This window comes from Mirounga leonina, unplaced genomic scaffold, assembly GCF_011800145.1.
Source record: "Mirounga leonina isolate KUSES-001 unplaced genomic scaffold, KU_Mleo_1.0 Mir_180, whole genome shotgun sequence".
Lineage (NCBI taxonomy): Eukaryota > Metazoa > Chordata > Mammalia > Carnivora > Phocidae > Mirounga > Mirounga leonina.
This window is the reverse complement of record NW_023270469.1, coordinates 13,749,342-13,771,480: the sequence shown is the minus strand read 5'-3', so window position 1 is coordinate 13,771,480 and position 22,139 is coordinate 13,749,342. Positions and strand designations below refer to the sequence as shown.

The 22,139-nt window shown below is 39.9% G+C and overlaps 1 protein-coding gene across 1 annotated transcript in view; it reads left to right on the top strand.

Moving 5' to 3' along the window:
• TAT (tyrosine aminotransferase) overlaps positions 1–21,775 on the top strand; it is a 45,286-nt gene extending 23,511 nt beyond the window's left edge. Inside the window, exons 4-14 of the mRNA XM_035024839.1 lie at positions 10,882–11,128; positions 11,280–11,384; positions 14,231–14,298; positions 15,598–15,756; positions 15,957–16,095; positions 16,509–16,561; positions 17,541–17,693; positions 18,299–18,427; positions 18,763–18,846; positions 19,578–19,676; positions 20,580–21,775. Coding sequence (XP_034880730.1) covers positions 10,882–11,128; positions 11,280–11,384; positions 14,231–14,298; positions 15,598–15,756; positions 15,957–16,095; positions 16,509–16,561; positions 17,541–17,693; positions 18,299–18,427; positions 18,763–18,846; positions 19,578–19,676; positions 20,580–20,720 — 1,377 coding nt within the window. The 3' untranslated portion in view covers positions 20,721–21,775. The remainder of the gene's footprint in view (positions 1–10,881; positions 11,129–11,279; positions 11,385–14,230; positions 14,299–15,597; positions 15,757–15,956; positions 16,096–16,508; positions 16,562–17,540; positions 17,694–18,298; positions 18,428–18,762; positions 18,847–19,577; positions 19,677–20,579) is intronic.
• The last annotated feature ends 364 nt before the right edge of the window (positions 21,776–22,139 follow it).

Genomic DNA, 22,139 nt, shown 5'->3' with positions numbered 1-22,139 from the left:
CTTTAGGGAGCTAACAGTCCACTAGGGGAATTAAAACATATGCCTTCTTCTGTACCCAGTAGGTGAGTGATCATGCATCATGGTTTGGGGTGGAAAGATACAAAGGAATGAAGAAGGCAATAAGCAATAAAAGTGAATGGTCAATGCTTAATCCACATAGTTAATTCGCTCTTTTCTTAAAATTGTCTCCACCTGGGCCTTTCTTCATTTTCTATTTTTTTCCCCTATTTTAATTTTTTTTTCTTTTGAGGGAAGAAAGGACTATAGTTCTCAATTCACTTTGTCCTTAAATAGAGGCAGACTTGTGTAGTCATATGTGGAGCTACATGGCAACTGGAATTCCAAATCACCACTTGCTACCATGTGACCTCATTTTTATCTGCAAAATGGGGATGAAATAGGCCCTACTCCTAGGATTGATGTGAGGATGATGGGTTGTTGGAGGTAGAGTGTGTCAGACGGTGCTTGGTATGGGTCAGGTGCCCAGTTAGCACGAGCTGTTACGCCATTCTGCATGGGCAGAGAAAGGAAGGGTCGGGGAAACAGAGGTATAAAAGTGAAGGACCCAGGATTTTAGGCGATCATTGTAAAGCAAGTTTACAAAACTTTTTATAGTCTTAGGAAAGTGTTCACAGTATCATGTAAAATGAGACTCACAGATACGGATGTACACCTAGAAAAAAATATTCATATTTCAAAATGTTAAATGTGGACAAAATGGATTAAGAGTTATCTCTGGGTGGTGGAACTATTTAAAAAATACTTTTCTCTGAGAAAGTGGAAAGGTCAACAGGAGGAAAGGTGGTTGCCAAGGGCTGGGGAGACGGGGTGGGAGAATTAGTGTTTAACAGTTATGGAGTTTCAGTTTTGCAGGATGAAAAAGTTCTGGACATCTGTTGCACAGCAGTGTGAATGTAGTTAACACTCCTAAGCTGTACACTTGAAAATGATTAAGATGGTAAATTTAATGTTATGTTTTTTACTACAATTAAAAAAAAAACTTTTCTATGGCAAACACAGTAGTTTTGTGTTTTTTTTTAAGATTTTATTTATTTAGTAGTGAAAAGAAGGGCCATATGCACCCCAATGTTCATAGCAGCAATGTCCGCAATAGCCAAACTGTGGAAAGAGCCGAGATGCCCTTTAACAGATGAATGGATAAAGAAGATGTGGTCCATATATACAATGGAATATTACTCAGCCATCAGAAAAGATGAATACCCAACTTTTACATCAACATGGATGGGACTGGAGGAGATTATGCTAAGTGAAATAAGTCAAGCAGAGAAAGTCAATTATCATATGGTTTCACTTATTTGTGGAACATAAGGAATAACATGGAGGACATTAGGAGAAGGAAGGGAAAAATGGGCAGGGGGAATTGGAGGGAGACATGAAGCATGAGAGACTATGGACCTGAGAAACAAACAGGGTTTTAGAGGGGAGGGGGGTGGGGGGGCTGGTTAGCCCGGTGATGGGTATTAAGGAGGGCATGTACTGCATGGAGCACTGGGTGTTATACGAAAACAATGGATTGTGGATCACTACATCAAAAACTAATGATGTATTGTATGGTGACTAACATAACATAATAAAATTAAAAACTACAAAAAAAAAGATTTTATTTATTTATTTGTCAGAGAGAGAGAGAAAGCACAATCAGGGGGAGAAGCTCCCTGCTGAGCAAGGAGCCCAATACTGGACTTGATCCCAGGACCCTGGGATCATGACCTGAGCTGAAGTCAGACGCTTAACCATCTGAGCCACCCAGGTGTCCCACGAACACAATAGTTTTATACTTAAGGGAAAAAAATGAATGAAAGTTGTTGAGTTTTAAATGAAAGTCATAACTATGGCTGATTGGTGTAGTTTGTTGTGAATATTTCTCCAGTTTATTGGACCCTGACTGCCCAGGAGCAGTAAGGCTTCCTAAGTAGACATGGGTCCTCTGATTTGTTTTCCCCCTCAGGTTTCTATTGAGAGAAAACATGAGCTACAGAAGAGGGGTATTACCAAAACTTGTTTGCTTTGGCTGTTTTTCTTTCTGATCTAGGTTCAGTTGTCAGCTACTGAATCTGAGGGCGTGTCCATGCGGATGACCTGATACAGCAGCCCCTGCCCCCTTCACACCCCCTCAACCCTGCAGATTCTGCGTCAGCTGCATTATTTACAGGACCACCCACCAAAATCCTGTGCCACTGGCTGTACTTTGACCTGTAAACCTGAGTCTGAGCCAGCTGGTTGAGACAGAGGAGGCTGGGCAGATGATCTCAGAGCAGCTGGGGTGTTGCCCTGCAGTCACTTCCTAGGTCCAGGTTTCACCTAAGAAAAAAATGAGTCTCCCTCTAAGACAGGTAGTGGACATGAGCAGGTAACTCACAAAACACCAAGAACTAAAAAAATATATGAAAAGTGACCCCCCTCATCAAAATAAAAAGGGGCAGAAATAACAGCAACACCTTAAAACCATTTTTTTTTTCCGCCTGGCAATCAATTTGGCATATTTCTTTAGAAAACAGTTCCCAGGATTTGCAAACAATTACTGACAGAGAGGTAGTTGGCCCTTCTGAAAGCAGCAAGCTGGCAGTGCACATCAGGAACTGTAAAAATGTTTGTTCTAGAATAGAACATTCCATAAAAGGTTCAGAAAGATACAGGAATTTAGTACAAAATGAAAGTGACAATTTCAAATTAACAAGGAGAGAGAATTCCATTTCTGGCAATATTGAGGTCAGAATGACCTAGAGAATCTTCAGTTACAAAAATATCTAGGACTTGTGGAATCACTATGTTGTACATCTGAAACTAATGTAACATTGTGTGCCAACTGTACTTCAACTCAAAAACAAATCTAGGGCACCTGGGTGGCACAGTCAGTTGAGCATCGGACTCTTGGTTTTGGCTCAGGTCTGATCTCGGTGTGGTGGGATTGAGCCCTGTGTCAGGTTCCATGCTGAGCGCAGAGTCTATTTAGGTTTCTCTCTCTCTCTGCCCCTCCCCCCACTCTCTAAAATAAATAAATAAATCTTAAAAAAAAACAAAAAACAAATCTAGAACCCTATTTACATCAATGGATACATCACCCAGCAGAAAATCAATCAAAAATGTCTTTGATGACACATTAGACCAGATAGACTGAACAGACATATACAAAACATTCCATCTAAAAACAATAGAATATACATTCTTTTCCAGTGTGCATGGAACATTATTCAGAAGAGATCACATATCAGATCACAAAATGAGTCTCCATAAATTTAAGAAGATTGAAACCATGATAGAATCATGGTATGATACTAGAAATCAATTACAAGAATAAAACTGGAAAAAACATAAATATTTGGAAGATATATGACAAACTCCTAAACAACCAGTGGGTCAACAAAGAAGTCAAAGAGGAAAAGAAAAAAATACATGGAGACAAAATGAAAACGAACACACAGTGGTCCAAAATATGTGGGATGCAGTGAAAGCAGTTCTAGAAGGGAAGTTTATAGTGATACAGGCCTACCTCAAGAATCAAGAAAAATTTCAAATAAACAATCTAACCTTATACCTAAAGAAACTAGAAAAAGAAGAAAAAAGTTAGTAGAAGGAAGGAAATAATAAAGATCAGAGTAGAAATAAATGAGAAATAGAAATAGAAAAGATGAATGAAACCAAGAGCTGGTTCTTTGAAAAGATAAACAAAGTTGATAAACCTTTAGCCAGACTCATCAAAGAAAAAAAAGAGGACTCAAATAAATAAAATCAGAAATGAAAGAGAACAGTTGACACCACAGAAATGCAAAGGATTAAAAGAGACTACTATGAAAAACTCTATGCCAACAGATTGGATTATAGATTACCTAGAAGAAATGAAAAAAGAAAAGGAAATACACAATCTTTCAAAACTGAATCAGAAAGAAAGAATATCTGAACAGACCAGTTACTAGTAATGAAGTGGAATTGGTGATCAAAAAACTCCCAACAAAGTCCAGGACCAGATGGATTCACAGTTAAATTCTACCAAATGCTTAAAGAAAAGTTAATACCTATTCTCCTCAAACTATTCCAAAAAATAGGAGAGGAAGGAAAGCTTCCAAATATATTCTATGAGGCCAGCATTACCCCAATACCAAAACCGGACAAAGACACTGGGGAAAAAAAAAAAAAAAACCCAAACCAAAAATATTATAGGGCAATATCCCTGATGAACATAGATGCAAAAATCCTCAACAAAATATTGGTAAACCACATGCAACAATACATTAAAAGGATTATTCAACATGATTTATTCTGGAGATGAAAGGATGGCTCAATATTCACAAATCAGTGTGATACACCACATTACAAAATGAGAGATAAAAATCACATGATCATCTCAATAGATGCAGAAAAAGCATTTGACAAAATTCAACATTCATTCATGATAAAAACTTTCAACAAAGTGAGTTTAGAGGGAACATACCTCAACATAATAAAGGCAATATATGAAAAACCCACAGCTAATATCATACTCAATAGTGAAAACAGCTTTTGCTCTAAGCTCAGGAACAAGACAAGGATGTTCACTCTCACTACTTTTACTCAACTTAGTACTGGAAGTCCTAGCCACAGCAATCAGACAAGAAAAATAAATGAAAGGCGTCCAAATGGGTAAGGAAGAAGTTAAACCGTCACTATTTGCAGATGATGATACTATACCTAGAAAACTCTTTAAGATCACACACACACACACAAAGCTATTAGAAGTAATAAGTTCAGTAAAGTTGCAAAATACAAAATATTCAGGCATCTTTTGCATTTCTATACACTAATAATGAAATAGCAGAAAGAGAAATTAAAAAAATAATTCCATTTACAATTGCACCAAAAGAATAAAATACTTAGAATAAACTTAATGAAGGACATGAGAGACCTGTACTCTGGAAACTATAAAACATAGATGAAAGAAACTGAGATGATACAAACAAATAGACATACCATGCTCATGGATAAGAATTCATATTGTTAAAATGTCCATACTACCCAAAGCAATCTACAGATTCATTGCAATCCCTATCAAAATATCAATAATATTTTTCACAGAACTAGAAGAAATTATTCTAAAACTTGTATGGAACCACAGAAGACCCCAAATAGCCAAAGCAATGTGAGAAAGAAGAACAAAACTGGAGGTATCACAATCCTGGATTTCAAGATATACTACAAAGCTATAATAATCAACACAGTATGGTACTGGCACAGAAATAGACGCATAAATCAATAGAACAGAGTAAAGAGCCCAGAAATAAACCCACACTTATATGGTTAATCTGTGACAAAGGAGGCAAGAATATACAATGGGGGTAAGACAGCCTCTTTAATAAATTGTGCTGGGAAACCTAGACAGCTACACATAAAAGACTGAAACTGGACCACCTTCTTACACCATATACAAAAATAAACTAAAAATGGATTAAAGACCTAAATATGCGACCTGAAGCCATAAAACTCCTGGAAGAAAACACAGGCAATAAACTCTTTGACATCAGCCATAGAAACATTTTTTTAGATATGTCTCCTCAGGCAAGGGAAACAAAAGCAAAAATAAACTATTGGGGTTACACTGAATTAAAAAGCTTTTGCACAGTGAAGGAAACCATCAACAAAATGAAAAGGCAACCTACTGAATAGGAGAAGATACTTGCAAAAGATATATCTGATAAGGGGTTGATATACAATATATAAAGAACTTATACAACTGAATACCAAAGAACTCCCAAATCATCTGATTGAAAAATGGGCAGATGACCTGAATAGACATTTTTACAGAGACATGGCAGATGGCCAACAGACACATGAAAAGATGCTCAACATCATTAATCAGGGAAATGCAAATCAAAGAACTACAATGAGATATTACCTTACCCTTGTCGGAATGGCTAGTATTAAAAAAAAAAAAAGCGAGAAATGACAAGTGTTGGTGAAGATGTGGAGAAAAAGGAACCCTCATGCGCTGTTGGTGGGAATGTAAATTGGTGCAGCCACTGTGGAAAACAGTATGGAGTTTTCTCAAAAAGTTAAAAATAGAAATATGATCCAGTAAATCCACTACTAGGTATTTACACAAAGAAGATGAAAACACTAATTCAAAAAGATACATGCACCCCTATGTTTATTACATCATTATTTACAATAGCCAAGGTATGGTAGCTGCCCATGTCCATTGATAGATAAATGGATAAAGAAGGCTTGATACACATACACGATACACATACACAATGGAATATTACTTAGCCAAAAAAAATGAGATCTTAACATTTGGGAGACATGGGTAGACCTAGAGGGTATTATGCTAGTGAAATAAGTCACACTGAGAAAGAAAAATAACCATATGATTTCACTTATACGTGGAATCTAAAAATCAAATGAATGAACAAACAAAAAAAGCAGAATCAGACCTGTAAGTACAGAGAACGAACCGATGGTTGCCAGAGGAGAGGAGAATGGGAAGATGGGCAAAATGAGTGACTTCCAGTTATGGAATGAATAAGTCATGGGAATGAAAGGTACAGTATAGGATACACACCATCCATGATATTGTAACAGTGTCCTGTGGTGACAGATGGTAGCTACGCTTGTGGTGAGCACAGCATAACATGTAGAGTTGTCCAATCACCATGTTGTATACCTGAAATTAAAGTAACATTATGTGTCAATTACAGTTCACCTTAAAAGTATGTATCTAGAAATGTTGGGTAAAATGTAACAAAATGCCTGACTGAGCTCCAAAGTTACAAAAGGGAATGCCCCAGGGGCCAACAATGAAAAGGAACGGAAAACCAGAGACATTAGGTGGGCTGACACTGCTGCTACCCCAGAGTAGATTATCTGAGTAATCTAAGGCTCCTGTGTTAACTTCCAGGTGAGGACAGAGCACCAAGCCCATAGACTGTGTGGGTGTGTGGGAGGGGGAGTTGAACCTGAGTCTCATGTGTAGCTGGGATCCTTGGAAGTCTAAACCTTGAGTGGCACGTTGTCAAAATAAGAGATATTTGTATTGTCTCTGCTTTCTAAAGTCCATCAGCTGATCAATTTGGCAGGTCTATCAGTATTTGAAATGTGATTATCTCCCAAATTATAGGATATTTATAAAAATTTCCAATCATTATTAATGACTGTGTTCAATATGCTTTATTTGTAAGAGAAAAAAATGAGAATCTGCCCCATGTCCAGCAAGAGTAGAATGGTTAAATGAATACTGTATAGGGCGCCTGGGTGGCTCAGATGGTTAAGCGTCTGCTTTCGGCTCAGGTCATGATCCCGGGGTCCTGGGATCAAGTCCCGCATCGGGCTCCCTGCTCAGTGCAGAGCCTGCTTCTCCTTCTCCCTCTACCATTCCTTCTGCTTGTGCTCTTCTATCTCTCTGTCAAATAAATAAATAAAATCTTGGGAAAAAAAAAGAATACTGTATAGCCATTAAAAGGAATGAAATTGATCTTCATGTATGAAAATGGTAAGGATGTCAAGACATGTTAAGATTTTTTAAAAGGCAAGCTATAGAACAACCTTATTCAACTAATGAATCATTGCACATTATATCAAAAACTAATGATGTCCTATACCTTGACTAGTTGAATTTAAATAAAAAGACAAAATCTAAAATTTTCTAATTTATTAAAAAAAGAACAGCATTATTCAATAGAAGCAGAATGCAGACCACACAGTAATTTCAAATTTTCTAGTAGAAATATTTTAAAATGTAAAAAGAAGTAGGTGAAATTAATTGTAGTGGTGTACTTTATTTGACTCAGTATATCCAAAATATTTAAGCATGTCATCAATATAAAATTATTGATGAGGTATTTTACATTATCTTAATATAAATCTTCAAAACCTGATGTGTGTTTTACACCAACACCACGTCTCAATTTAGACAAACCACATTTCAAGTACTCAGTAGCTGTAGTAAGGGATAGTGCAGCTACAGAACAAATGTGTAGTATCCAAATTTTCAAACAACTTTAAAACCAGCTATATAAGTATTGTATAGAAACAGAAAACACGGAGCGCCTGGGTGGCTCAGCTGGTTAAGCATCTGCCTTTGGCTCAGGTCACGATCCCAGGATCCTGGGATCGAGCCCCGCATCGGGCTCCTTGCTCAACCAGGAGTCTGCTTCTGAAACCTCTCCCTCTCCCTCTGCCTCTCCCCTGGGCTTGTGCTCTCTCTCTCTCACTCAAATAAATAAAATCTAAAGAAAGAAAAGAAACAAGACACTAAAGAGAAACAAGAAAAGACTAAAACAGCCATTTCTATGGAGTGGGGTCATGGGGAAAGGTGTTCAGGGCTTAGTTTATAAACATTTCAATTTGAATTTACTATATGAGGATTTTAATTACTGAAAAAGTAAAAGAAAATGTTTTGGAATTAGATGGTGGTGATGGTTGTACAATGCTGTGAGTGTACCAGAAATTATTGAATCTTACACTCTGAAATGAAGAAACCAGTGAATATTTTGTTACGTGAATTTTATCTCAACTTTTCAAAAATACGGATCTAGAACAAGATTCCCAACTTTGGGTAGGGGGAAGAATAAGACAAATGAGTTAAGAGTGCTGTTGGGATTATAAATGCTTTTAATTTTTTCTAATTTTCTCCAGTACACATGTATTGCATTTCATATGGAGGTGGTGGTAAAATAAAACCATTTAGGAGAGAAAGGTCTTCTCCCTTGACAAAATCTGTGTGCTTTGGAAACAATACCATGTTCTTGTGTTGGCAAGTACACAAAGTCTAACTCTTGTCCAGCCTGTGAAGTATACACCTGTCCGTGCCATGTTTAACCGCCATTTGGTAAAACAAAGAAGCCATTTGCCTTTTGCTATAGGGTGTCAAACAGCAGAACTGATAGTCCTTTCCTTCTCTGTGTCTTCGGATATTGTAAGGACAGGGCTGTGTGCTTGCATTTTGAAACAGAGCAGTCCTGGGTATTGAGCTCAGGTTGCCCGGCTTCCAGCTTTAGAACTTAAATTCTCTTTGACCTGGCTGGCTTCCTGTCCTTGCCTTGTGCTTCTGCTGTTCACCTGGTAACACGAGGTGGTAAATGCTTGCTTCTTTGGAGTGGGGAAGGGAATGTGTTAGATAAGTTCTTCAAAGCACCAAGAGATGAAAGGTCCAGAAAAATAAAAGGTTCTTCAACCCCACCAGAGACTCGAATCACCCAAAAGTAAATGGAGAAGAACTTATGTAACCACTCTTTGTCTTCCAATAAATAAACAGATAGGAGCTGAGTCACAGAGTCTCAGAGGCTTCTCTTAACCCTTGAATGCCCGGTGTTTTTCATAGGCTCACCAGAATGCTGAGATTTCCGCTGTGCGTGCTTAGGGAAGTTGTTTTGTTTAGACCTCACCCGACATCTTACTCTCCCAATAACTCCATACCGGGTAAATGAAGGAGAATTCACAGGACAAGATGACATTGCCCAGGTTTTAAATGCCTTGAAGACCCTACTGTCATTTAAGGTATTTGTAGAGTGGAACTTAATTTGCTTCAACTGCCTGGTTTGTTGTGACTGAAGTAGAATCTCATGGACCTGGGAAAGGAGGGCAAGATGTAGAAAGTAAATAAACAGGTTGCAGAACAAACTGTAAGCCTGACCCCTTCAGTGTGTAGAAAATCTATGAAATTATGTATCTATGTATCTATCTTGAATTTATCTATGTATTTATCATCTACCTACCTATCTACCTATTAATCCATCTTGGTGAATGGATAGAAATGGCCAAATGGTTACCACTACCTACCCCTGGGAGCGAGAATAGAGTGTATAGAGAGCAAGGGGCAAGGAAGGACTCTCACTTTTTACTTTACATGTTTCTGTATTGTTAACATGTTACTGGGTTGTTTTGTATCAAAAGAGATTTAATAAAAACTGCCAACTGTAATCATAACTACCCCTCTGACAGTCCTCGCAGACGGCTCACAAAGTGTCCAGAAAGAGTTAACACAGAGACTTACAGATGTTTGTAGTGAGGACAAACTCCTGATTTGGTGGTGGGGGTGGGGGAATGGTTAGAGGTGAGAAGCAGCAGAAAGTGAGGAAGGGAGGGGAGGGAGGGCTGGCCACCCAGTTCTCACCCTAACCAATAGCACAAAAGTTCCAGGCCCAACGCCCATTTGTGCAGACTATTTCAGGAGTCAAGAATTGCATCTAAGCCCATTGTCACTGTGACCTGTGAAAGAAGAACACTAAGAGAGCTTCCAGGTTCGTCTCCTTAGAGGCTGTTTCTCCTTTAGTTGGAAGGTAAAATCTCAAGCCTCAGCTAATCTGGTGGTGGTAACTGGGATGTATGCTTTTTTCTCTATGGTGTATTGACTTCTTTTTCCACAGGGCAGTAAGATGCTTATGGGATAGGGCTTTATTTTTGCTAATGACAAGATTAACACTAAATTTCTAACCACATGGAATGCCTTTTCCCGGTTCTTCTTATTTGCAGAGGGCAAGACAAAGTCTGTTGAAGCTAATATTAGGGAGACTCTTGGGTAGGCTTTGCATGGAAAGGAGGCAACACATAGTCTTTGACGGTTTCACAGTTTTCATGTCATTTCCCCTTGGTTGCACTGAGAGCAGTTAAACTTTTATGGGCATTAGGGTTGCCCACAGCAAATCTCACAGCAGATAAGTAGTCCATGGAACGGTCTTTGCTATTGTTATACAATGGGTTCTTGCTTTATTTTCTATCTCAGCAAAGGGTCTTAAAACTCCCCTCCTTCACAAGAAAGCATGAGAAATGTAGCAAAACAAGGCAGTTTGGGAAGACATGCCTAGTGAAATCACCCTGATTTGTAGGTCCAAATATGGCCCCCCAGAATGGTGCTCTGCTCTTAGAATCACAGGGACCTCCTTTTCCCCGTAGGCTCCGCTAGCGATGGACCCATATGTGATTCAGATGAGCAGCAACAGCAACCTCCCCTCCATTCTGGATGTGCACGTCAACATTGGTGGGAGAAGCTCCTTGGTGGGAAAAATGAAAGGCAGGAAGGCCAAATGGTCAGTGAAGCCTTCAGACATGTCCAACAAAACTTTCAATCCTATCCGGGCCATTGTGGACAGCATGAAGGTGAAGCCAAATCCAGACAAAACCATGATTGCTCTGTCAATTGGTGAGTTGGGGACACTCTGGTGAGGGGGGACCATTGTTGCTCCTACCCCCTTTCTCACGGCTGGTTGGAGATGAGAGTAGAGGGAGAGTCTGAGCACTGGGCATGGAAGAGTAACATCTTGGTGGCTCCTTTTTTTTTCTCCCATGAAAAGGGGACCCTACTGTGTTTGGAAACCTGCCTACAGACCCTGAAATTACCCAAGCCATGAAAGACGCTCTGGACTCGGGGAAGTATAATGGCTATGCTCCCTCCATTGGTAAGTTTCTCCTGAGACTCTGTCCGGTGGCTTCCAAATCTTTAGTGCTCTTCTATTAGCAATAAATTTCTAGCAGTTCTCCTTGCTTCCTTGATGCATAGTCCCTAAGGAGAGGCTAAAACAAAATGGTCGTTTGGATTTGGGGAAGGAGGTCTCAGAATGCTTAAACACAGCCACCAAGGTCCAGCTTCTTTCCTGGCTTCCTTTAGCACGCTGACCCCTCCTCTCTAAGCTCCCATTCACATACTTCTTTCTCAAATAGCACTCCTCTCCTGTCATTGCTAATTCTAGTAGGAAGGCCTTGAGTTTGGTTGCAGCTGCTTGTTCACTGAGCCCTGTAGGTCCTAAATTAATTTACTTACTGCACCATGTAAATAGCTTCTTGGCTTTATTTCCCCTTCTCCATACATTCGTAGGTTATTTTAACTAGGGTCCTGACCGCATTCAAATGCAGTTGTAGCTGTTTCGGATGAAAGAGATAAAAACAAACTAGAATATAAGGAAGGGGGCATCCTACTGAAGAGTAGAAGGTTGTTTCTGACAGAAAGAAATTATTCTTATTTAGGTGTTTTTAAAATATGTTTCCGATGTACAGCTGTATAATATGACAACTGTATACACTACAAAGTGATCACCACCCCAAGTCTGGTTACCATCCATCACCATACAGTTGACCCCTTCACCCATTTTGCCCATCCCTATTCTTACTTAGGTTTAACTGTCTCCATCTATTTAAACATTTTCACATTAAACATTTTAATAAAATCAGGGATCCTTTGACTTTATTTCAATGTGTTGCACATCTGTCTGTAATGTGCACCTAGCAACATATTCTTTTCTTTTTTAATTATTTTTATTTTTTTATTTGAATATAGTTGACACACAATGTTACTTTAGTTTCAGGTGTTCAACATAGTAATTCAACATCTCTGTATGTTATTGTGCTCAGCGCAAGTGTAGCTACCATCTATCACCATACAACGCTAGTACAATATCATTGACTATATTCCCTATGCTGTGACTTTTATTCTCATGACTTACTCATTCCACAAATGGAAGCTGTATCTCCCTGTCCCGTTCACCCATTTTTGCCCTTTCTCCTACCCATCTCCCCCTGGCAGCCATCAGTTTGTTCTCTGTATCTATAGGTCTGATTTTGATTTTTTTGTTTGTTCATTTGTTTGTTTTTTAGATTTCACATGTAAGTGAATTTGTCTTTCTCAGTCTGACTTATTTCACTTAACACAATACCCTCTAGGTCCATCCATGTTGTCGCAAAGGCAAGACATAATAACATATTTTTAATGTAGAATACAAATCCAGTTTCATGCTAAAATAGAATTTTTAAAAAGATTTTATTTTTATTTATTTGACAGAGAGAGAGCGCACAAGCAGGGGAGTGGCAGGCAGAGGGAGAGGGAGAAGCAGGCTCCCCGCTGAGCAGAGAGCCCGATGTGGGACTCAATTCTCGGACCCTGGATCATGATCTGAGCCAAAGGCAGAGGCTTAACCGACTGAGCCACCCAGGTGCTCCACTAAAATATAATTTTAAAAACACTTCAGAGAGGGGCGCCTGGGTGGCTCAGTCGGTTGGGTGTCTGCCTTCAGCTCAAGTCATAATCCCAGAGTCCTGGGATCGAGCCCCACATCAGGCTCCCTGCTCATTGGGGAGCCTGCTTCTCCCTCTCCCACTACCCCTGCTTGTGTTCCCTCTCTTGCTGTGTCTCTCTCTGTTAAATAAATAAATAAAATCTAAAAAAAAATAAATAAATAAAAAACACCTCAGAGAGATCTGAGGGACATAACTTTTAGGTTGATTGTTTATACTTTATAAAGTTTCATACAACAAAAATAAAAACAAAGTAAGACCAAAAATGAGGTTTTATCTCATTAAAACAAGTTTATAACTTTTATACCCAAAGTATTAGGGAACTGATTCAACCTGAAAAACCAGAACCAATTTTCCATGTGACAAATATTCAAAGGATATGAACATTTCATGCCAAAAGAAATACAGATCATAATATATATCTAGGAAAATGCTCTTCCTTATGAATAATTAAGGAAGTGCTGATTTATATAACTTAAAGACTTTATTAAGTGGAACATTATGAAATATTGCATCTAGACTTTCTGATTGAATGGAATCTTTTTGGAAAACAATTTTGCAAAACATAATTTGTATGCTACTAACTCTACTCCAAGTTTATAAGCCAGCATTTGGAAATATTGTCCAAGAATAGAATTTAAAAGAAAAAAATTGTGCAAAACCACTAATAGGTATATCATATGATCTAAAAAACTTAAAAGGGACCCAATGTATTGAATGCATTGATTGTAACTTTTCAAAAAATATAGTCCCTGGAAGGAATTTAGGAATAATCTAAATCCTGTTTTTTTTTTTTTTATTGAAAAATAAAACATAATCACAGTAACCAAGATGGTGCAGAGTATTTTATAGTTTGGAGAATTCTCCTTGTTATTATTCATACATTTGAGCTTTTTTTTTTTTTAAGATTTTATTTATTTATTTGAGAGAGAGCATGAGCAGGGCAGAGGGAGAGGGAGAAGCAGGCTCCCCATTGAGCAGGGAATCCACCTCGGGGCTCGATCCCAGGACCCTGGGATCATGACCTGAGCTGAAGGCAGACGCTTGACTGAGCCACCCAGCCGCCCCCATACATTTGAGCTTATTATAAAAATGTAAAACATCAAGTCAATGTCTTTTCTCTGTGGTGGCTGAGAGCTAACCTGAATAGCACGTGCTCTAAGCAGGAGCAGAAGGTAGCTGGAAGCCCTCTTAACTCTAGAGCATAGTGATCAGCTTCTCCCTTCTACTCTTTCAGGCTACTTATCCAGTCGGGAGGAGATTGCTTCTTACTACCACCGGCCTGAGGCACCCCTGGAAGCTAAGGTAAGCCTTAGACAATGTATCAGCTCTGAAGCGGTATTGGGCAATCTGTACTTTTTTCCTTGTTTCTGTCCCACAAGGAATAAGGATTGCAGGGGGAACAAAAGGTGTGGAGAATTGCCCTTCTCATATAGTGAGGCCACTAATCCATGATTTTATATATATATATATATATATATATATATATTTAAAGATTTTATTTATTTGTTAGAGAGAACACAAGCAGGGGGAGCTGCAGAGGTAGAGGGAGAAGCAGGCTCCCCGCTGAGCAAGGATCCCGATGCAGGACTCGATCCCAGGACCCTGGCTGGGATCATGACCTGAGCTGAAGGCAGATGGTTAACTGACTGAGCCACCCAGGCATCCCCTAATCCATGATTATATTTAATGTCATTACAGTATGATGAGGATGTTGCATACAATTTATGTGATGTCCTGTCTTAAGGAGGCTCAAAGGACTCAGAGGTCCCCCTATATTTGATTCTTTGCGAAAGATCATTAAAAAACAATAATTCATAAACACCAAATAAGTAACATTTTTTATTTTACCAGAAGGATCTTTTCTTAAATTTGCAGCTTCCCTCACTCACCTGAAGTTCACTCAGTTGGGAAGATCGAGGTACTATGGCATATCGAATCGATGGCGGTGCTAAGTGTAAATGTCCCTCTCCCTCTATTGTCTACTGTGTGTGGTTGATATTTCTTAACATAAGAGGTGCCCTCGGTCTGTATTTCAGAGAAGAGTCAGGCCTCAAATTTATGGTCATAAATAAATAAATAACCACGTGAAAAAGTCCAAGGTCAAAATGATCTCTCATGGAAGTCTGCTGAGTCACAGCTGCCATGTCCCTTTTAAAGTGATTTTTACTTCTTTTTTAAAAAAGATTTATTTATTTAGTTTAGAGAGAGAGAGAGAGAGGAAGAACAGGGAGGGGCAGAGGAAGAGGGAGAGGGAGAATCTCAAGCAGATTCCCTGCTGAGCATGGAGCCTGATGCGGGGCTCGATCCCATGACCCTGAGATCATGGTCAGAGCCGAAATCAGGAGCCAGATGCTTATCCGACTGAGCCACCCAGGTGCCCCAAGTAATTTACGTCTTTTAAGTAGTCAACATTTTCAACATTTAGATATGGATATACACAAACATTAATTTCTTTCAATTTTGGCTTAGTACAGTCTTTACTACTTTACTTAGAACTTGTAAAAGTAAGTTTATCATTGCTCCCCATTCACCCATCTGATAATCTCTTTTCTCTTGTTGCTGTGGAACCCCTCACAAAGTGAGCCTTTTCTCTCTTTACAGGATGTCATTCTGACTAGTGGCTGCAGTCAGGCTATTGAACTTTGTTTAGCTGTGTTGGCCAATCCGGGACAGAACATCCTAGTTCCGAGACCTGGTTTCTCTCTCTATAGGACTTTGGCTGAATCGATGGGAATTGAGGTCAAACTGTACAATTTATTGGTAAGCAACTTTTTAATTTTAGACTCAAGGGCTCAATTATTATGTCGTAATAATATATGACCATTATCTTAGCACAGAAAGATCCGGAAGTGGGTGGTGGAGGCCACAAACACATTTTATTATTTAGAAGACGCTGTTAGGTGAGTGTTCCCCCTAAATTTTTCAGAATCATCTTAGTCTCACCCTTTCTTCCTCCCCAGCCAGAGAAGTCTTGGGAAATTGACCTGAAACAACTGGAATCTCTGATTGATGAAAAGACAGCTTGTCTCATTGTTAATAATCCATCAAACCCCTGTGGGTCAGTGTTCAGTAAAAATCATCTCCAGAAAATTCTGGCTGGTAAGTCCATCAGACTTCATTTGACAGGAGCAGATATGGGGATGGAATCCTTTATCTGTTTCCTAGAATGAGAAGAGTCAGTTCCAAGCTGAGGATGGAAATGGGGGAGCTCCACGGGGGTCTCCAGTGAATAGTGTGCCACGGGAACGGTAGGACTTGCCTGCAAGACGAAAAAGGCAACACTTGCCTCTGCACCATTTCCATATGTGGAAGAGAGGGTTTGAAATATCCAGTTGATTAAATGGCAGATTTAGGCTCTGTACCCTGGAAGGGTATAAGAAGAATATATAGTTCTTAAAGAGGAAAACAAAACACACAAACATGAAATGCAAAGTAAAAGAAGTCCAGGTGAATATTAATTGCTAAGGCAATTCACATTAAAAATTATTTGAGCCTGTTTCTCTTATTTTCAGTGGCGGCAAGGCAATGCATCCCCATCTTGGCTGATGAGATCTATGGAGACATGGTAAGTCTTGGGAAGGATATATCACTATAATAATCTCATATCCAAATTATTTCATGGAACCTTTAGAGGTGGCATCTAGAATAACCAGAAGTAATTCCTAATCGTTTCAGTACAGCAAATCAGTATCCCTGTACTCTAAATAAATAGATCGGGGTGCCTGGATGGCTCAGTCGGTTAAGCATCCAACTCTTGATTTTAGCTCAGTCATGATCTCAGGGTTGTGAGATCGAGTCCCGTGTCAGGCTTTGCACTGAGTGTGGAGCCTGCTTAAGATTCTCTCTCTCCCTCTCCCTTTCCCCCTCATCCCCCCACCTTAAAAAAACATACATATAGATCTACGACACCTTAGCCAGTTTTCCAAAGTCCAAAAAGCTATGAAAATCTGAAGATTTTTGAAATTCATTTGGTGGAAAAACCTGACTTGACCTGATATAAAGATATTTGTAGATTTTTTTATATATCTCACTTACAGATCTATATATTTGTCAAAAATGTAAGGAAAGGGACAGAAATGTTAATATGCTTGATTAGGAGTGCTGTCCCAGACTGCCTTGGTGTTAGGTAATGTATGATACATGTGCTACATAACGTCTCCAAAATCCAAACAGTTCTGCATTCTGCAACATTTACATACGGGCCCAGGAATTTCAGACAAAGGGTTGTGGGCTCCTATTTTATTTTTAGATCTCTAATTCCAACAGACATTCATTCCCTAGAGCGAGCTTCATTGGGTTATACATATTCCTAGGCTAGAATCAGTGTCCTCATTGTAGGCTTCCTTTAATCCAGACCAGACACCAGATTAAATATCTTGAGATAGTCTCCTTTGAAGCCTCTTGGGCTCCCAATTATGCTTTGGGGTAGGATGAGCCCAGAAATCCAAGGCCCTGTCCCTAGTTATACAAGGTAAAGGGTGGGAGACGGGATTTGGAGGAAAATAAGCCAGAAGACAACTCTAACAAGCATCTCCTCTCCTCAGGTGTTTTCGGATTCCAAATTTGAGCCTCTGGCCACCCTCAGCAGCAACGTCCCCATCCTGTCCTGTGGAGGGCTGGCCAAGCGCTGGCTGGTTCCTGGCTGGAGGTTGGGCTGGATCCTCATTCATGATCGAAGAGACATTTTTGGCAACGAGGTAAGAACAATGTGGTGAAATGGTATGTCTAATTTAGTATACATACATGTATTTACTTTGCATGCACAGTGGTTGGGAGGTGATTTTTGCTGTTGTGTTTTTTCCTTCTTCTTGGCCCTGTAGTTTCTGGGTGCCTGGAAAGATGCCCGAAAGATGGTACTAGTTATTCCTCTCCAAAACTCAGTTTTCCTGTACCTGGCTCTGTGAAGAAGTTCCATCTGCTTCTGATTTTAGGACCGCAAAAAAAGGAAACAGTAGCTCTAATGAGACCTGATATTGTTTGCAGGCTTACGATGGGCCAGAGTTCAAAATACGTTATTTTAACTTAATCCTCCCAACAACCCAATGAGGCCAGGATTAGTATTATCTACATTTTTCGGGTGAGACACATGAGGCACTAAGATGTTGTATAATTTGCCCAGAGTCACACAGGAGGCGTGTGACAGAGCTGGGCTGAAACCCAAGCGGTCTGATCCAAGAATGCTACTAGGCATCATCACTTCCCCAGAGATTAAAAACCTGATGAAAAGAATGGTCAGAACAAGAATCCCCAAAGCTGGAACACTTAAGGAAGGCTAAGTAATATGTTTGCCGGGGCACTTTAGATCCGAGATGGGCTGGTGAAGCTGAGTCAGCGGATCCTGGGGCCCTGCACCATCGTCCAGGGAGCTCTGAAAAGCATCCTGCATCGCACCCCTCAGGAGTTCTATCACAACACTCTGAGCTTCCTGAAGGTAAGGGCAGCCCATGGCCTTCCACTCTGGCAGTCAGGGAAAGCCACCAGGGGAATTAGGAATAATGGGTCTTCATTTCTGGAGCAATGTCCCATTACAGGGCTTCTAAATCAGGTGGCATTAGTGTAACCATCCACCCTGACATTTATCTCATTTCTGGCACTTCACTCGGCTCTGGGCCAAAAGCTTCCAGTGATTGGGCTTTTTCTTGTTGACTCCTTATGCCAGCAGAACAAACGTAGGTTCCCTGCCTTCGGCGTGGGCTCTACTTTTAATGACTTGCTTTTCTTTCACTTAAATTTTGATCCTTGACATCTTTCTTCCTCCTCTTATAGTCCAATGCTGATCTTTGCTATGGGGCATTGGCTGCCATCCCTGGACTCCAGCCAGTCCGTCCTTCCGGGGCCATGTACCTCATGGTAAGTGTGTGGGTGGCAGGCATTTGCTGTAGGGCAAGCAGAAGCCAGTCTGCAGCACTCACAGAGACAACCAACTAAGCTTCTGGGCCAGTCATTTTAGGAATCCCCTTGTTCTGAATTGCCCCAATAACATGATTTAACCTCAGTGTTAAAAAAACAAAAACAGAAAAACCTTTTAAAATGACTTAATTTCTCGATTCAGAAAATCGTTTTATGTATAGATACAGGGAAGATAGACACAAATAAGAGGCTTTCTCCACCATTGTACTTCTCAACTAGGATTGATACTGGTTCCCTAGGGGTGTTTGGGAATATATGGGAATTTTGTTTGTTTGCAGAATGACTTGGCGCAGGTGTGGGGGGATGCTCTTGGCATTTTGTGGACTGGGGATACTAAATCTCTTGCAATGGGTGGGATTGTTCCATGCAATCAAGAATTTCCTGGCCCATAATGCTTATATTGCCTTTTTAGAGAAACACTGGCATTCTGTTTGCAGCTCTCATTTATCATCGTCTAGGAAGGAACGCTTCAAAAAACTAAAATATTCATATAAATATATCCTCTATTCCCTATGAAAAATTCCAGGAGCTCCTAAGTGTGAGAACTCTTAGTTATCAGTAGTAGAGTTCCAAGATATTTTGCAGAGCCGCCCTAACTTAATTTCTAGCATAGGGAGTTGGCCTGTTTTCCCTCCTTCTGATAAGTTTGCCTCTCCCTGTTATTGGTATAGGTTGGAATTGAGATGGAACATTTCCCAGAATTTGAGAATGATGTGGAGTTCACGGAGCGGTTAGTTGCTGAGCAATCAGTCCACTGCCTCCCAGCAACGGTGAGTGCTTATGTCTCTCTCAGGACGTTCTCAACTGTTTCTAGAGCCTTAGGAGCTCTCCCTGAGTTGGTCCTTAACCTGATTTTTTCCTCCCCCAACAAAGTGTATTCTCATTTGATAAAATTTAAACTGATGTGTCTCATGGCCTTGATTTAAAATTTGTTTCTCCCCCATCATTATCCCATCTGTACTGGGAAGAAAAGTTGTGGCTGAACATTTTAGGTGAGGGGAAATAAGCTTGTCCCACAAGTCCCTATTAAGATGAATTAACTGTTACTAGACTTAGCACCCCAATGATGGTGTCAACTCAGAGAAGAAGCAGAGCTAAAATAAAACAAAAACATTTATTTGGTGTCTCAGAATTGCAATTTGCGGAACACAGATTTAGGCAGCAACCCAAATAGTATCCTCCCACCCCCTACCCTCCCCCTCCCCCCAGAACAAAAGTCAAGGGTTTTTAAAGACAAAACGGAATGCTTGTATATATTGTTTGTAAAGAATTTTAGTTGATTGGTGGCAGAAAACTAATCTTGGCTGAATATAATTGGTTACTAAGGCTATCACTGAGCAAAGACTCTTACTCTAGCAAGTTGCAGTAAGGAGTAACTAAGGACTCTGGCTGAGTCCTTTTAAGATTCGTGGTTTAGCCCAGTTCAAAAATTCACGGATTCACCGGTGAAGAGGTGTATAAGGTCCATCTCCTTAATGACCTCCTGGGTCCATTTTAAAACCCCCTGACATAAGTGACCCCATTTCATTTCACCTTCCACAGTAGAACTGAGTGAACTGATAGCTCTGAGTAAATGACATCACTGCTTCTTGCTGATCGGGACCCTGGTCATTTTAGGGTGGTTCAGTACCAGATTCAACTGCTACAAAAATAACAGGCGCTTATTTTTGCAGTGCTTCGAGTACCCGAATTTCTTCCGAGTGGTAATCACGGTCCCCAAAGTGATGATGCTGGAGGCCTGTAGCCGAATCCAGGAGTTCTGTGAGCTGCACTACCATTGTGCTGAAGGGAGCCAGGAGGAGTGTGACAAATAGGCCCAGGTCCATTCTCTTGAGCGTGTGTCCCATCCGGGGAGGGCTGGACTGGGCCTTGCTGTTCCTCAAGAGGAATCAGGTGCCCCTACTGGGAGAGGGGCCTCAAAAGCATGTCAACGGTTCAGAATTGCTCCTGCTTTCCCCCAACTATGTCCACATACACACTCTGCATCCCAGATTCTCCTCTCACTCTGCTCTGCTGGAGTGACTCACTAATTCATGAATCCGCCCCATCCTATATGACTTCCTCCTTTTTTCCTGAGAGTACTAGGTGAGCAAAATTTACCAGAAGGTGGTAGATACAAGAAAAGTAAAAGCTCATGATGAGAGAAACAAAAGATTGAGAGAATTTGTGCCCCCAAACATTTCCTCATACTGTAAGTAAGAGTACACTCTCTCCAGTCAGGTCTGAGGCCCAACTCTGTTACTGCTTCACTTCAGGTATACCTCGCTTTATGCACTAGAACTATAACGAAAGAAGTTGGGGACACATATATTTGGTTTATTATATTTTAAACACATTAGGAAAATTTGCTAATTTGAAGGATCCCTTACAGAAACCTTCTTGTTAATTTTTTTAAAAAGAATTATTGATTGTACGGGGCGCCTGGCTGGCTCAGTTGGTAGAGCATGTGACTCTTGATCTTGGGGTCATGAGTTTGAGCCCCACACTGGGTACAGAGATTACATACACACATAAATAAATAGAATTACTGATTGTAAAGGTAATCAATGGACTTTCTAAATTTCGATATGTGTACATCAGGGTTTCTTAAAATGAGGGCACATCTGTAACTTTAAAAAAAAAAAAGGAGGAATCATAGGACCTTCCAGAAATACTGTGGTGTAAGGGCCAGAAATATCCTCACTTATCATTTTTATGGAATCATTGCTTTTGCTGTAAGGTTGATATTGATTTATTGATATATATATTATATTATCTTTTCATATGTTTTCTAAGGAACATTTATATTGACAAGATCCTTTATTTTGCCAAGGGCATAAATTATTGTTTTTCTTCTTTTTTTAAAAAAAAATAAATTTTACTAAGTATGCTCTTTTGGAATGTGGTTTTTCTCCTCTGTGGGGAATTCTTATTTCTATTGAACAGCAATTCTTATTGCTGTTCATTGTTTAGTCTGATTGATGCATTACCCACTAGGCTTCATTTATTTCTTTGTCCATGTACTGACATTTGGAGTTACTTAAGAAACACTATTCCTAAAACATCTTATTTGGGAGTTCAACTTCTGGCTTCCTACTTACAAACAAGGCAAACTAAGAAGCAACATTACAAACCTCTGGCATTTGACTTCACACTTCACACTTTTTGGGATTCCCAATCTCTGGTCCCAAATTCCTATGCTCTAGATCCACTAACCACTCAGTGGTGAATGAAACTGAAGGCGTTCAGTTGAC